Source organism: Carassius gibelio, chromosome B21 (genome assembly GCF_023724105.1).
Source record: "Carassius gibelio isolate Cgi1373 ecotype wild population from Czech Republic chromosome B21, carGib1.2-hapl.c, whole genome shotgun sequence".
Classification (NCBI taxonomy): Eukaryota; Metazoa; Chordata; class Actinopteri; order Cypriniformes; family Cyprinidae; genus Carassius; species Carassius gibelio.
Genome location: NC_068416.1, coordinates 23,173,875 through 23,189,585, shown reverse-complemented (window position 1 = coordinate 23,189,585; position 15,711 = coordinate 23,173,875). Strand labels below are relative to the sequence as shown.

Below are 15,711 nucleotides of genomic sequence, written 5' to 3'. Positions count from 1 at the left end.
CCTGAGGGATTTAGCACATTGCTACATAGTTGATAAGATGTTACAAGTGGTTTAGTCCATTACTATGTGGTTGCTAAAGTGTTCTGTGTTTTAATGGATTGCTAGGTGATTCTTAAGGAGCATTTTACCGCATTTGTGGATGCTAAGGTGTTCTTAGTGTTAGCACATTTCTATGCAGTTGCTAGTGTTCTTAGTGCATTTGCTTACCAAATCAGATAGCATATTTTACCTACAGTAGCATGTAATATTTCATAGTAATTTTGATGAAAATTATGGCCACCATGGTCAATTTTTATATTCGTCACAAACAAACACAAGGTTAGCACATGAAATTCAATGGGCTAACTGTAGAGTGGAAATTAAAACGATATTGGATAACATCTGAAATGTCAATCTGGGACATTTTATACAGTTACTTAGCTTTAATGACAAGAAGCAATACAATTGGGGAAGAAGTACAAAAAATCAAGTTGAAGAAAACCGCAAAATGCTACAGACCGGCCAAACCAGAGAAACCAGGTGAACGAGGAAAAATTCAGACAGAAAGAGAGCGGAAAGTATTGGAGAAACAAAAAAGGAACCGAGAAGCAAAGACAGTGAGACAATCTTTATTCAGATAATTCCAATAATGGCCGAAATGGAATGTAAATCTCCAAAATACCACAAACTATTAAGAAAAATACTCTGCAAGACAACAAAAACAATCTGAATGGCACCGCACTAGTGGTTTGGAACACACAAGGTCCGATTTTTCAGCATATTCACAATAAGTCAGCATTCGCTGCATGTTGCTTGGCAACATAAACTACCAGGTTCTGAAGAGGCCACAGATGATTGTATCATAAAAAAAAAAAAAAAAAAAAAAAAAACCTTCAAACCTGCAGAATTCATACTCACAATTACAACTCACTGATTGCAATGGCGAATATGCCCTTTTTAATTGTTTATTTTTATTAAATAAGTAGAAATAAATATTATTATTATTATTATTACAAATATTATTTTCAGCAATTTCAGCCTCATACTCCTTCAGTTTTGGATGACTGGCATTAACACCGGTTTTATATAACCGTATGGCTTACACTGTAACCAAAGACAGCCAGATAGTCTGTTTCATTTGCTAAAAAAACTGCGTATTTGGAGCAGATCGCTAAATACTTTGGAAATGTTTTATCAACAAATGTTCTTCTGCACTCCAAAGATATCAGACTGCTATCCAAGGTCTCAGATTGCCTCGGCCATCCCAAGGCCTCGTGTTCTGAACCTGCGTGGCTGGGTACCGGTGAGAGATGTTATCACTTCACTGTGAGTCAGGACGGTGGTTTACCTCTGCGGAGGAGTTCATGCAGACTCTCTGCGCTCTGGTTCAGGACGGCCCAGACCTCCTCCTCCTGCAGTGGCCCTCCTCTCACCTGCAGCGCCTCAGCCAGAGACACATGCATGCTGCCTGTGGGGTCACAAAACACAGCCATGTTATTCTTACAATCATTATCAATGTACATACACACATCAAGGACCTTAACAAGCGTTAACTTGTTTTAATTCAATGAGATGATCACATAATGATTATGTAATGCATCCTGAACTGAAAGCAGATATCTTATATTATATTTAAAATTAAATAAAATTTATGCATTTAGCAGACGCTTTTATCCAAAAAAAAAAAAAGAAAAATTAACAAATGAATTATTCTAAGAGCATTTATAAAATTATAAGCATCACATCTGTTTTTAAAGCCTCCAAAAATTGAAATGCCTCACTTAAACTTCGATTCAAAACGGGTTACTTTACAAGACATCTATTACAAGATATTGCACAGCTTGTCAGCGAACTACGGCTCTGTATATTAAGTGCCGCTACATCTGAAAGCAGGTGATTGATATTTAGTACTAATCACTGAACCAGCTTTACTAAAGAGACACGCATGACAATCGCATGTGATTAATTGTGCAGCCCTACTTCACATTTAACAGAAATTGATGTAGAAAAAGAATCAAAGTATTGTGATTTTTGCTTGTGTGCACATGCTCTTCCAGGAAGAGCTGTTTATTCATCCTCTCTCCTGAAGCTTGCATAATGTCATGCTGTGTACATGCTGTTTGTCACAGCAAGATCTCTACAGAATACCACACAGACTCGGTGAGGAGAAACCTGTGATTCATTTCATTTTAAATGCAATTCTGAAAAGAAAAACACTCTTGAAATTGTCCAGCTGATTCAAACTGTACAACATTCACCATAACGTCATAAAACAAGCGAAGGCCTTGTGTCCCGTCAGGTTTAATTGTCAGGGTGGGGTCAGTTACACTCCTTGCAGTGAAATTGTTCGTTATTTTGTCCAAACATCTGCATTGCTGCCAGCTTTAGTTACAAATAGCTGTAAACCCCTGGAAATCCCAGCATGCTGTGAGGCAAGAGTGACAGGGGAAGCTCAGGGTTAAAGGGATTACTTTTGAGCGGGCATTAAGTGGGGCTACCTAAATATTTGTGTGTCACATTTCAATTGAACTGTGGAGTCAGACTTTTCAGTTAGTGCGTGGCACATCAAAGGGGACTGTCATCAGAGCACATTTCTGACTTCTGTCAGTCTTCTGTCAAGTCTTTTATTTATACATTCATTCAATTAACATAAGAACATAATACAAAAATTATTTCTTATAAAATTATTTCATATAAATATTTTATACAATTTATTTATGATTATAAATGTATAACTGAATTATAAAAATGTAAATTATAGAAATTGGTATTACATTAATACAAAAATGCTTTTTTTATAACTGTATATTATGTATATATAAATACAAACACATGCATGCATATATTTAATAAAATAAATATTTATAAAAATACAAAATTATAATTTCATAAGATTTTATAAAATGTATTAATTATAAATGTATAATTATAATTACATTTATGTAATTTAATTTTAAATAAACTATATACAAGTATACACACACAATTAAATATATAGAGTTTATATAATAATAATTATATAAATAGTTTTTATTATAAAATTATAATTTCACATAAATATTATATAGTTAATATTATATATTACAAACCCCCCCCCCCCCCCCCCCAAAAAAAAAACCCATGTAAAAGGAAACATAAAAATGAAAATAATCTTGAAAAAAAAAAAATGGAATCGTGTGACCACGAAAACCTTGATTAAGGGGTGTTGCTTTTTTCTTTCATTTTTCAGCAACCAAAACCCATCAAGAATGCACTAGCATAAAGACGTGGCAATCAACCTCCATCGGAGATACTCAAGGCCCCAGCAGTGAGAGCAGGTCATTCCACATGAGAGAGAAAGCACCACAGATAAGCGCATATTTATGCAGGAATGCTCACTGGGGATGAGAAACTCTCTGAAAGAGGGATATGAGGAGAGGAAAGTGAGCTCCGGACCCCTCCCTTACGCCTCATTAGCCCTTACTGTGGGGGGCTGTCGTATGCAGATTGTTTTCCTCTGCTTTTGTTATTCCAGCACAGGCAGCGAGTGGAATGTTTAGTCTCTCGGGGTGCTGTGGAGCACTGGTTCATTCCCACTGGTACGCTCTGCCACAGCGGAACAGGACAGGACAAGTGTGAGAATATGGGCTTTATTCAAGGTCATGGTTTCCATTCCCAGGGAACGCATGAACTGATCAAATCCAACAACAGTCTTTTGGGATAAAAAGTTTCAGGCAAATGCACAAAATTCAGAATAGGAAACTACACAGCAAGCTAATTTTTGCACTGAATAATCACATGACAAGGAATACTTGAATTTGATTTCCCAGTGGTCAATTTTCCTAAGCTTAATTGACAAAACTTGTGGCATAATATTGATTACCACAAAAAAAGAACTTCTGCTTGTCCCTTATTTTCTTAACAAAAATCTACAGTGACGCACTTACAATGGAAGAGAAACATTGAATAGTGTTTCAACAGTATAGTCACAAGAAAACAATATTCATGTGAACCAATGTTATTTTAATTTCATTGGCACACTATTATAGTTTGATATAATATTAAAATATTTTTAATAAAAAAAATGTCCATTTTTGTTTTAAATTTGGTTTTCATTTAATTTTTTGTTGTAGTCATTTAATTGCTTGTTTTTGTAATTGTTTTGTTTTTAATGTCTATAAAGTTGTATTTCAGAAGTTGAAATGAAAATGTGATGAACATTTCTTTTTTTTCATATAAATTAAATATATTTAATGTAAAGCTTTTGTTTATTTTACGATTTAAGCTTTTAGTTTTAGTTAACTATACAAATCCTAAAGAATAACACAGTGTTATTGTAAAAAAAAATACTCCACAAATTAGGTCACAATCTAAACACCTGTCCTTAGCTTTGATTTAAAATTATTACCTTGTGCTAATCAACATTGTCACTAATTGAACTTATTTTAAGCTGAATGCAGAATATTCCTTTTATGTGCAACAAATTATCCAGAGGCAATATTAGCAAACAGTTCATACAAATTTAGATAAAATTAGAATGCAATATAACTGTACTTATTGTGTGTTAAACTAAACACGCAACTTAGTCATGTGTGAACAATGTGTTACATACTGCATGCAGGATTCAGTATATAGCACACAGTATGCAGGACGCTAACATTCCATTCCCAACATAGCATGTGTTAGACGTTCCCAACAATCCTGGGAGCTCTCAGATCCAAGTGTTTGTTTATTTCACTATGCAAATTTCAATAATGTGTCTTTTCCTAGTCATTATGCGTGACAGCACATACTTCTAAACATGTTATAAAGCATCCAGCAGCACTGAACCGCTTCAGACTGCAGGGGAATTTGGGTTATGGGGTATGTAATCACTTTAAGAAGAAATCTTGCACGTCTGGGGAAAATGTTTCTAGAGAAGGAAGAAAAGCCTGTTTTTACAGTGCTTGACTCACAACCGAAAACACACAAACAACCTTAACTTACTTCTGTAACACTAAGCTTCATTTGAAATGTGTCTTTGATGTCCATTACTAACTTTAGTCAAGTTTATGATGATAATAAATATTGTTGCTACTGAACCTTACTGTAAATAATCCCTTAAAATTAGCTGACCATAGTTTGCATATAAAATTATTACATTCCACCGGTGTGATTTCATTATGATTACTATAACAGATTTTTTTTTTTTTTTTTTTTACTTTGAACTAGATTTTTTTTATATTTTGTTAACATTTAAATTTTAGTTAATATTTTATTAATTTTGTTGTGTTTTTGTCATTTTAATACTATTTTATTGTAAGTAATGTCTACGTATATAGTTTTTATTCATTTTAATTTCATTCATGTTTTAAATTTGTATTCATTGTTTTTAGTCATTTTTATTTCAGATTTAGTTTCAGTTATTTTAGAACATCAAAAAATTAAATAGAATTAAAAAAAGTGTTATAGCTGAAATTTTAACTTTGCTTTTGTACATTTTATTTCAGTTAATGTTTAAGTTACATAAATGTATATTTTATTGTTTCAGTTAACCATAATAACCCTGCATTCCACCATATTGAAAACGTATCCTGATTGCTATCTAAATGTTGCTATTTTTATACCAACCTGCTCATTAGTTTTCATTAATGGTCTATAGATCTTTTAAAATATGAAGCAGTGCAGCAGCAATGAGGTGAGATATGAAACATAAAGCCCTTAACTAGACAGTACTGAAAGAAGAGCTGCAATGGATAGTAGATTCAGGCCAACTTATTCCCAGAGTGCCGAGCGAGCTGAGGAAACACAAACAATGAGCGTGGTCAGGGTTTTCCTGCTCAGAGTAACCAGGATTTTAAAAGGATTAATCTTTGAAATATTATGTGTCACGCGGGCGAAACCCTTCACCCAGAGGAGACTTTCCTGTTCTCGCTCACCCACCTACAGATGATACAGGCCCTCTGTTTTTCCCATTAATGCCTGAGATGGGAGTCATCATTTCAATATTTTCCATTTTGTTGCAGAACTTGGCAAAACACAGATTCAAGAATAAAACTCTAGAAGCAGTCAAATAAAAACAGAAGCATGGGCTAACAGTTTCCAACGGAACAGCAAAGGCCAATAGAGGATGTTTCATTTTCTCATAACATTAATCTGTGGTTGGACCCGGTTAAAGCATCTGTAATTCTAAAAACAGCTCGATGCCAGTAAGCTGAGCCGAAAATCTTTTTTGGAGATGCTTTTGCCAAGAAAAGGCAAAAAAAAAAAAAAAAAAAACACCCAAACTCCCAGAATCCTTTGCTGGATCTTGTTACCTCTCTCTCTTACTCGATCTGTTAAAATAAGGAAAACCTTAGAGCCAGGAAAACCTCATACACAGATTTTCCCAGATCAGATGCAACAATGCTTCCTTCAATTAAATTCTTCACATTTCGGCTTTAAAACAGTAGCTTAGTTATCAACTGGAGGTTCATGAGCTAAAAATGGCATGCAGGCTTCAAATGAAAGTTAGATGTATTCAAACAGTAGAATGCACCTTACCAAATAATCAAGTAATAATGGACTAAAATATGCTAATTTTGTTGATGTGAACACTGTGAATATTATAAATATTCTATAACGCTATAAACATATTTCAGCATAAATTCATGCATCACTGATAAACCTTCTAAATGTATAAATGAAAAAAATATAGTTAATACATGATATAAAATTACATAAATACATATAAAAATGTTCACTTTGTAAAATATAAATGTGCACTGATAATAAATCAGCATATTAGAATGTTTTCTGAAGGATCATGTGATCCTGAAGACTTGAGTAAAGATGATTTGATCACAGAAATAAAATTATATTTTAAAGTTTATTAAAACAGAAAAACAATTATAAATTTCTGTATTTTTGATCAAATAAATACAGCCTTGAAGAGAACAAGAGACCACACACACACACATTTTTATATATATATATATATATATATTTATTATGGCCTATGTAGCTACAGAACTGATTTTTTTTTTTCTAAACAATTAAACCTTAAATGTATTGTGTCGCTCCTTGATTTCAAAACTAAAATCTGGAATCTGAGCAAAACCGAGAACCATTAAAAAAAAAATAATAATAAATAAACTTTTACAATTGTATTTCACCATAGGCTCTGCCAACATGCTACTGTAAAAGCAGATGAGAACAGTAGACTTCTACCTGCAGTAGCACAGGTGACTGGTAGGACCAGATTACTGCACCATGATGAATCAGTGCATATTTTCAGCAGCGAAAACAAAACACACACTTTTATAAGGTAGAACTCCCTTGCCCTGGATGAGTCACTACTTAGCTGAAAGATTGACCCAGCCCCTGATCATCTTCTCTCTCTTCCTATTCCACCAATTAGCTAGTGTAAGTTCATCATGAATGTTCATTGCTCATTCTATCATTTCTACACTCATACCTGGACCTTACTACTCTACTTCCTCCCATTTCTACTAATAACAAGGTTTCTGTGGGTCCTCCTTTCCTCTTTTTCTTTCCTTCATGAGCATCACCAGTCTTTTAAAGTTTAATTTATGAAGTTAAATAGTAAAACATTTGTAAAAAAAAAAAAAAAAAAAAAAAATTATAATAATAACAACAGTGAAAAATAATAATCTACTGCAATAAATCACGTTTTTATCATCTGAAACATGCATCAATTTACATAATTTGCATAGAGTTACATAATGCAAGCATGTGAAACATGCAAAGTTACATTAGGGGAGCCTAAGTTTATTTGTGGACTTCTTTTCCAACATACATTTGTTAAAGTTTGGTGTTTATAATAAATGTTTATAATGAATGCCAAGATAATTGATGTTCCTGACATTCCTGATCTGTTCTGAATGCAGTTTAATCCAACTCTTAAATCAGAGATACTGTTAAACTAGGAAACTAATAACCATTTTCAGGAAACTCAATGACTAAAGCACTTAAATTATTTTGAAATTAACTATCACTAGCAAAAACATTGTATATGTTTTATACTTTCACCCTTCCCAATCTATTTCAATGCCAAAACCATTTCTACATTCAGGGTTTGCTAGATCCTCCCTTTAATTCTGATTTATTGTCAGTTTTGCAATCCATTCCATAATGGTACAGTTTGCAGTTCACATAGGGCGGCTCTGATCACCAGTGTGGGTGGGTGGTTTCCACAGCCTTTTTTCTTCTCCCAATGGTGTGATCAGTAATTAAGACTCTTGAGTAGAGTTCTAGAGAAAACCAGAGGCCTCCGGAATAAAACTGCCCACTCGCAAGTCTTCTCTGGGTCAGATGCACTGATGTCCGCCATGTGTTGAGCTTAGACCAAAGGTACTATACACTGTGCCCCGGAAAGCAGCCAAGTTTGACTTGTATATCCCACTAGAATGCACATTATACCAGCTTTCAAAAAGTTTCCGTCCTGGAAAAACCCAAAATATGTGAAGCATCCCCCCAAAAAAACTACAATCCCAAAACTGAATTGCATTTTTTATTTTAAAGCTTACTTTGTACGCCTTGTTTACCGCAACACAAGAAATTGTGTTACAAAATAACTCTAGCAACAACACAGGAACATCCGGCAACCAACCACCCACATCACCCTTGCATCATGTTAAAACAAAAATAAGTCTAGTTATTTGTGTCAAATCAAACATTAGAAAGAGAATTGAAAGAAGTCTCCTATGCTCACCAAGGCTGCATTTATTTGATTAAAAAAAATACAGTAAAAACAGTAATATTGTGAAATATTATTAAAATGTAGAATAACCTTTTTTTATTTGAATATATTTTAAAACAATTTATTCTTGTGATGCAAGCAGAATTTCAATCATCATCACTCCAGTCTCAAGAGTAGGCCTGTCGCGATAGTCGATAAATCAATTAATCGCACGATAAAAATAAAATGAGCTCGATAATATTTTCGGGCGCGATAATTTTTTACAATTTTTATTAAAAAAATTTTACATGTCATGATGTGGGGTTAGTCTGTAGCGCAGCCTGTGGTCAGCCCACGGTAGAAAACACCCTCTCCAATGGCACAGATGTCCCGGGAATAAAGAGATAACGTCTGGCAAGAGCGGCCAGCTTTGGGAAGTGCCTTTCATTTGCTTATGGATGTTTGCGTCGCAAGTGATACAGCATTGTACTTGCACAACTATTTTACTTTATTTTAATACTGTGTAGAATATTTTGCAAGTAACTTCATTGCACTTTCTGTCAAAATGGGCATACTTTTTGCATGCTTCATTTGGCTTGCTCGGCTAAATATGTCTGTAGGATTGTGGTTGCGTGTGCCAACGTGCCCAGTGAGTTAACACACACACACAAACACACACACATGTGCACACATTCGCTTTGCATCCATCATCGCATGTCCTTTGCATCCATCACCTGCGATCTCAGTAACAAGGAAATTTCAGTAATGGATTTCCACCACCGAAAAACCCTTGCTGTAACTCTGCTAGAAGATTTATTTACGAAGAAAAGTAAAAAACTCTGCAGTGTTTGGGTGCCCCCCATTCTTCAAAAACAACAGGGAATTTCACCTAGAAGGAAGCTGCTTGAGTTGGTTCTTGTCACGTGACCTGGTGTGCTTGCGTCATTCTAACTAAATGCGAGGCAGACGGGCCTGGAAAAACCGAGCACATTGCGAGTGCGTCTCTTCCATTATGATCGTGCATACCGCATTTTAAATAACTAACTTGAGCACAAAAAAGACGTGATATGTGAACGGCCCCTTCATCTGTCAAAATGTTTACTTTCGGTTAACGGTTAAACGGTCAATATGAGCTTCCCTAACTGGCATATAAACATAATATAACACACAAAATGTATTAATTTTAAGCCACACAAAGTCAACATGTTGGTATTTCTTGCTCTGAATCTGTCATAAAATAAAATAAGTTTATTGATCTTTGAAAACGTGTACCTGCGTTATTATGCCATTATCATTATATTAGTTGAAACTGGTCTTAGAACGACAATATTATCGTTTATCGTGATAATTACTTGGACAATTTATCGTCCAGCAAAATTTTTTATCGTGACAGGCCTACTTAAGAGTCACATGATCCTTCAGAAATCATTCTAATATTCTGATGTTCTGCTCAAGAAACATTTGATATTATCCTCAACACTGCTTAATATTTGTGTATTTCCAGGATTCTTTGATGAAAAGGAAGTTCAAAAGAAATTGAAATCTTTTGTAAAAAAAATAATAATAATAATAAACTCAATTTTTATCAATTTAATGCATACTTGTTGAATAAAACGTAATTTCTTTCAAAAATATATATTTTTCAACGGTAGTGTATCATTCTATAAAATATTTAGCCTAAAGCTTTATTTCTGTCCTCAAGAATCCATTAATTCCAAGACATCATTAAAAATATGCATCAACAGCGACTCTAGGCTAAATCTGTCGGTAGAACATAAAGATGCGTTTAAAGGCATTTTCTCAGAATAAGCACAACGCAGAGTGCAAAAGAGATTACAAATGCACTTTCCAAAGTGGTGTTCACTGTTCAGAAAAACACCTCACATAGATGACTGCATTTAGCCGAACTAAAAACCTGAGCTGTACGCGCCTGGCGTGTAAAAGTGCACTGAACTGTGGTTCAGCAGAGATGGAATTTCCTCAGTGGAGACAGGCCTGAACAAAATAACACACTGAAGGAGCAGAATTAGCATCAAAGGTGTGAGGGTGGGGTTTGATCCAGGCAGCCATCAAAACTGAGACTTCCGTTCGACTCGTTTCGCAATCTAGCAAGAAAGATCTTCTTTAGATCACAAGTGGAAAAACCAGTGGACACAAAGCTGCTTAAAATAACTTGAAACTTATGTTATTCTTTTAGTGAAACCAGACGCCAACCAAGACTGAGACACTTTCTCAAAGTCGCCTACCGACGCTTCCCATTCAACCAAATGTTAGGAAACTGAATAAACATTTACACAAATGTATTGCTAGCAAGCAAACCAGCACTCACGCACTTTCTTACCCTCAAGTCACCTGTTAAATGCACCATCCAAATGGCGGTTACATCACATAATAAGCACCATAATCCATCTGACAGGCTCGTAGCTCACCAAAATACATAGCAGCTGGATTCAGACAGCCAAAGGTGACCTCATGCACTGGACGTAGGTAAACCGCTTTCACCGTCTGCCTACTTTCACATCCATCCAATTTTGCTCCAACAAAGTGCTCAAAACACAGTCTACAACGGAAAGACTGAACTGTCAAATTTGGACTAGTAAGTCTGAACCATCTCCTGTCCTGCACAAAGGAACTTTGAGATGTTTCTGTAGGCGAGAATACCAAGCCAGATTCACACAACCCAGATGTAAGCAATGGAGACCTGAAACAAAAGACCCATTGAGCTAGGCGCGGAGGATAAAACAAACCTTCGGACCACCACACAAAAGAAAACAAGAACTCGTATTGGCCCCTATGACTATGGCTGGATGAATCAGACACCCTCACTGTCAGGAACATTCCTCTGTGCAAGAAGCTGCTCTTTTACTGCAAATTCTGTGAACTGCAAACCACACAGAGCAGTTTCATAAGAACTGCTCATGTTTACTCTGGAAAGAGACAGTTCCTCATGCCATTAGATCAGGAGTGGCATCGTGAGATATAAACAGACTAAAAATGACAAGTTTCAGCTCTCAAATGACAGCTTTGGCGAGCCGAAGTGGATCTGAGGATGAGAGGTTTCTCAAACTGATGATGTGGTCATTAAGATATAAAAAGCAAAGTACTATCTTCTAAAAAGTACTGTGGTGGTAACATAGATTGGTACTGGTCTGTGATTATAATTTGTTTACTGGAATTACACTTTATACATTACTTTCAGGTCATTTGGGATTAACGGATTTGATAAAAGTGATTTTACTGAAATTGGGATTTCTATTGTCAGGTAGTAATCCATTGAAATACTGACAAGCAGTACAAAACTAGGCCTGCACGTCACAATATCAAAAATTTTAAACTCTCTTTCATTACCACGTTCATGTGCTATGGTGTTCATGTGTACAATAGTTATTAAATGTATTTTTCTTCATTGCACTTTGGAGTTAGTTTTAATCTTTTGTGTTAAGACCACATTCTTTTTAACTTTAATAACTAAAAATTCCCCATTAAAGGGTTCACTAGACCTGTAATGTGATGGTTTGGTGGTCACGCTACAAAAACGAGCCAAAACAGCGACATATCCTTGATAATTCTACCAAATAAGTCCACAAAAGTCATTCATTTCAATATTACTGAACTATATGTTAAAGGCACCAAACTATCGTTCAAGTGTACCAATGGCCTTCATCAGATACGAGTTTTAAACACCTGCGGTTACTTCCAAAGTGCTCCACCATCCAACACGGCGCAACATTTGACATATTTTGTAACTGCAGCGGTTATATTTTACATACATTACGCCTTCTTGAAATTTTCTGAAGTCTGTGATGATAAAGCTCGAATAAAAGTCGGGTTTTAAAAGCTCTCCTAATCCAAAAGCTGGTGGCTCATGGCCAGCGCAAAGCTACTTGCGCGGTTTATAGACCAATATAAACGCTGGTAAACTTTGCGAGCATCAAACACACAAAAAAAGCATTTATGTAAAAAATAAACTTACCTCTCAAATAAGTGGGCTACAACTTCAAACTTCGCTCCAACTACCAGCCAGTGCACAAACAAGAGTCCAGCATCACATCCACCAGCAAACCTGAAATATGGAAAACCAGCTCGAGTCGAACTGGCAACAGGTTTTACTTCATAAGAACTACTTCGACCGTAAGGTCCATGGTATCCGTTTAAAAAAATGGTTTAACCCGCACTCCTTGGTTTCTCTTTAAAGAATAATGCGTGAAAACGTCCACGCTGCACGTAAACTAAGATGATCTTGACGCGGCTGAAAACGGCCAGCGCGTCTTTGGTTCCTTTGGGAAGCCGAGTCACTCTTCCAGCCCGAGAGGTTCAGCTCTCTGTCTCCGTCTTGTGAACCCTCCTGCTCGCTGGAGACCAGAGAGGGAGTAACCAGACACCCGCACTCCTGCCGCTCATTGGTTACTTTCCACCGGAGCAGGAACCGTCACACCAGCAACATGAGGCGTCTCTATAGAAACTCAACTGGGAGGAAAATACCACGAAAAGTTGTTACAGTGAGGCGCAGTCCACCGTGGCCATGCATCCAGATACGTAACGCAGCCAAAGCAAAACACATGAAGAAGAAATTTGCATATTTGCATGCAGATTTTCATTTCCCTTACCCCTTTAAACTTTTAAATATGACGCAATCGCATTAAATACCAACGTATTTACATATTAAGAGATAAGGCCTAAAATGTTACCAAGCACCCAGATACCAACAAATCTGTTGAAAATGTGATTTCATGTAAAAGTAAATTAGGAAAGTTCACAGTTTTAATCATTTTAACTAAAAATGTGCATATGATACAGACCTTTCAAAAAATTCCACAACTTTTTTTATGTGATATATATATATATATATATATATATAGATAGATAGATAGATAGATAGATAGATAGATAGATAGATAGATTTATTTTATATTGGTTGTTTGCCAAGGCAGTAATAAAATCATTAAGAATAAAAACTATAACTTAATAAAACTACGTAGAAAAAAACTTAATATATATATATATATATATATATATATATATATATATATATATATATATATATATATATATATATAATGTAATGCAAAATATTGTGAAAACATTTAACCGGTATCATCATTAAATTATATTATTATTTATTATTTATGCCTGTCTGACCAGCAGGTTTTGTTTGAGAGTTCATGCTGTTACACCTAATACAGTGTTTTGTTCAGCTTAATTTCTGTTCTGGGGTCAGTCATGCTTGCTTTGTGTTGCCTGAGAGCTAGAGAGGAATGAGAGTTTAGAACACCAACCACAGAATTCCACCTCAACCCCTCCTCCTCCTATCCCATCTCGTCTCCCTTCCCCTCCCCTCCCCTCCCCTTCACGCTCCTTCCCCTCACCCTGTGCTGCTATTGACCCTGAAATCTTTCTTTAAACTTGAGCAGAACTTCCTACATCACCTGGGGCAGCAGGGGTCCCCATACATGCCTGCATGCCACCCCTGCAAGAGGTTGTAGGTTATTGCAAACATATTGTTTGATTTATTTTACTTCAATGCTTTCAGTAAAATGTATCTTGGGTTCGCAGATGCCAAGAGATATTAAAATGTCTTTTCAAACATAATGGAATAATGGCTGATGGTTCGTTTTTTTTTTTTTTTTAGGAAAGAAAGGGTGTGTGCAAGAGAAATAGTGAGTTAGCGTCGCGCATATGACTAACCGGGGAAAAACGGCATTTCAAGCCACAAATAGCAGGGTACGGATGAACCAAATGTCACTCCGAGGTACTGTGCTACAACACTGACATTTTCTTCTTCCAAAACAGAATCCGGAGAGAAGCAAAATGAGTGCTATTTTAAAACAGACCGCTAGATTTTTGTTTTCGGGCCTGATGTGCTTCACCTCCAAAAAGTGGGACAAAAGGAGGTAGCATTTAGACTGAACAAGAGGGCCCTGAGGAGAAGGATTCTGAAAAATTAGATGAGGAATATGGGACAGGATGTGCATGGAATGTAATACAACAATGCAACAGTGTGTTAAAATAAACAATTTACTGGTACTGTGTAAAGATTTCAGGATATGTCATGATATCCGGGATTTTTAAGCATTGTGATGCTTCTGACGTGGGATTTCTGTTGGACAATAAAGGTAAGACATAAGTCTCTTTATCACTACATTTAAACGTTTTTCATTTCTATAAATGCCATTTTACGGCGGTATGAGGCACCTAAACCTGACTGTAACTTACTAAAATTGCATTGCATAGTAGTGCAATAATAGTGCAAAACCATAACCCCAGGTAAAAAGCATTGTCAATCCCACTTTTAAATAAAAAATGTGAAATGTCCCTTTAAAAGAGGGGTTTAGAACGACGATAACCTGTGGTTAAACACAGTGTGAAAAGCCCTTTTCAGAATCAAGGCCACTAAGAAAGGTTCTTTCTTATACAAATGAACAGCTTCCCTCATTATCTCTTTGTAGGCCTTTAGCATTTAGAGAATAGGAGAGTCCTTGTCTGTTTGGATTTTATTTGTTTATGATGTCTACAAATGTTCCACCGTGACTTAACAGTAAGTGACAGCAGGCTTTCTCTATCCAGGGCTTTGGAGGTTTGTACCTACAGGGCATAGCAGCACAGAGCGCTCCTGGCTCCAGACCAGGCCATTAAAACCTCTGTGGGGAGGCCAGAAAGGAAAAGGGGAGGAGGGGAAGACAGACTAGATTGGTGGTTTGGTAATTGCTTGCCCTGGTTTTGCAAATATGCTTCCTCTTGCACTTTTGCTACACCTCTGAGGGCCCTGAGTAAAACAGCTTGTCCCAAAGAGACTCCAGAATTATATAAATAAATGCTTTCTGTTCTTTACTCTGAAGGCTGTACTATAGCAACTAAATGTTGTTATTTTGTTCCCTAAAGGTTCAGTTGAAGGCACGAGCTAAATATAGTTGACTCTCTCTGATCGCATATATAGTGTATAATTCATACTGTATGCATACTTTACATTAGAAGCTGAACTCCAAGTATAAAGTCCAGATTTATGCAAAAGCTTGCAGACTGAATCCAATGACTGTAGATAATATAGTTTAGTTTATTAAAATAAAATAAAACAAAATTCTCCCTCATTTTACCCT

At 35.9% G+C, this 15,711-nt stretch overlaps 1 protein-coding gene across 5 annotated transcripts in view; it reads right to left on the bottom strand.

Annotated features, from left to right (window-relative positions):
- Positions 1-13,139, bottom strand: part of LOC127985860 (tyrosine-protein phosphatase non-receptor type 13) — a 65,576-nt gene extending 52,437 nt beyond the window's left edge. For 4 of the 5 annotated variants that reach the window (XM_052588050.1, XM_052588052.1, XM_052588051.1 and 1 more), the window contains exons 1-2: positions 12,591-13,139; positions 1,328-1,447 (exon numbers count right to left, since the gene is read on the bottom strand). In XM_052588050.1, the coding sequence (XP_052444010.1) occupies positions 1,328-1,442 (115 nt within the window). In that variant the 5' untranslated portion in view covers positions 1,443-1,447; positions 12,591-13,139. The remainder of the gene's footprint in view (positions 1-1,327; positions 1,448-12,590) is intronic. The other variant, XM_052588053.1, reaches the window with a different exon arrangement.
- Positions 13,140-15,711: the final 2,572 nt, after the last annotated feature.